The sequence below is a fragment of the Octodon degus genome, unplaced genomic scaffold (assembly GCF_000260255.1).
Source record: "Octodon degus isolate 3935 unplaced genomic scaffold, OctDeg1.0 scaffold00032, whole genome shotgun sequence".
In the NCBI taxonomy this organism is placed as follows: Eukaryota; Metazoa; Chordata; class Mammalia; order Rodentia; family Octodontidae; genus Octodon; species Octodon degus.
The window spans coordinates 19,396,881-19,398,746 of NW_004524608.1; the positions used below are offsets into that span (position 1 = coordinate 19,396,881).

The window sequence follows — 1,866 nt, forward strand, 5'->3', positions numbered from 1 at the left end:
ATTTATATATATACCAACATATATTCATTATATCTGGCAAAATGAAAAAATGACAACACTTTTGGATATAAATGAAAAAATATGGATATTGTATATAATTCTTAAAATTATTCTAAAGGTTTAAAAATGAGCATCATGAGGAGAGCAATTTATAAAATCACATTATTTTTAATACTTATATTTGAAAATAAGGAACTATGTAACACTCATAAAATTGTAAACTGTATTTTCTACCTTCATCATTTACTCTCTAACTGACAGTAATTAGGAAAACATAAGTTAGAGCTGATGCAAGTACAGAATAGCTGTGATTGAACAATCAAATTGATGACAGGAAGCAGGGAGAAACTGAATAAAATGAAATCAGGAAGAAGGACCTCTGGTCAGAATTCCAAAATGCTGATTTCTCCCACCATCAGTAAACAGATAACTTCTTTCCTGCATCCTGGAGAGGTATCATTTTCCAGTTTATTTTCCATATTCCCTGTAGCTAGATTCTGCTAAAGATTTATGTAAAGATGCAAAGTGAAGGAATTAAACCTAAGAATCTCACCAAATCTTTATCATACATTCTATTCTCCCTTCAGCCTTCTTTACTGTCCACACCATGCATTTTCAGATTTTTTTTTTAATATACACTTTCACTCATTTAATCTGTTGTCATCAATCATAGCTCCTATGGATGTATATCTTTTCCATGAGGTCTAAATGATTAGTTTAGCTCCCCTACATAACTTATACACTTATAGATTTTTACACATTGATATCCCAGTCCTATGAACTCCAATGCTTTTTTATTACAACTTTACAAATCAGAAATCCAATGAAATGTTCTCCATATCTTCCACAAATTTAAGACAAATAGGAGAGAGGACTTGTGGAAGCCTGACGGTAGCATTGGAAAAAAAACAATGAAGCACAGAAGAACTGGAAGCTAAGAGTACTTACCTGATTACATACAGGCTTGTACTTGAGGCCTGGTTTGTTCAGGATCATCTCCAGCTGCCTGCGATTAAAGTTGGACACCCCAATGGACTTGGCCAATCCTGCATCTTTACACTTCTCCATGGCCTTGAGGAAAATATTGTGAAAAATAATTTGTGGCAGTGATCATATATTCATGTATGATATATAGCCAAATAATAGTGTTAAAAGGAACATTTCCAAGAAATGAAAATAAATGTGACTAGAAATGGTACTAAGAAAATAATAGAGGAAAATAATATATTTTGTATTTTCCTCAAGAAATCAGAGATACTATATATGAAGGGAAAAAGATGGTTGTTTTTGCTTTTTCCAAATCATCTCTAGCCATCTTATATTGCAGTAATACATTTCTGCCCACCATAAGAGCAGAACACCCTTTGTATGCATTATGAATTTCTTAATTCATTAGTGCCTAGCACATTTTTGGAGGTTGGTTGTGACCTGTTCTCAGTCTCTGCTCCTTAATCCTTCTCTCACCAGCACTTTTCCTTTCCTTTTTTACTACCCCATTTCTTCTTTTCCTTTCTGCTCTCTATTCCAGGCACTCACCTCCCAAGTAGCACACAGATTCACTGTGTCAGTTATTAGTTTTCCATGTTCATCAGTTGGAAGAATCTCTTCTCCTGGCTAGAAGAGAAGCAGTCATTAAATCCATTTCATGATATCCATATCTGCATCCATATCTAAAATCCTAGTGTTGTGACACTACTTTTCTATAAAGTAAATGGAGGGGCTGGAGAGATGGCTCAGTGGTCTAAGGCACCTACTTAGAACAAGCTTGGCAAAGCAACAGGGGCTGCGGTTCAATCCCCCAGCACCACATGCCAGCCAGTCCCGCCCCCTGGTGGGCTGAGCTGGCCACACACACACACCACACAC

General features: G+C 36.0%; 1 protein-coding gene across 1 annotated transcript in view; it reads right to left on the minus strand.

Moving 5' to 3' along the window:
* Positions 1-1,866, minus strand: part of LOC101561489 (aldo-keto reductase family 1 member C1 homolog) — a 23,233-nt gene that overhangs the window by 7,926 nt on the left and 13,441 nt on the right. The window contains exons 4-5 of the mRNA XM_004629918.2: positions 1,537-1,614; positions 949-1,071 (exon numbers count right to left, since the gene is read on the minus strand). Coding sequence (XP_004629975.1) covers positions 949-1,071; positions 1,537-1,614 — 201 coding nt within the window. The remainder of the gene's footprint in view (positions 1-948; positions 1,072-1,536; positions 1,615-1,866) is intronic.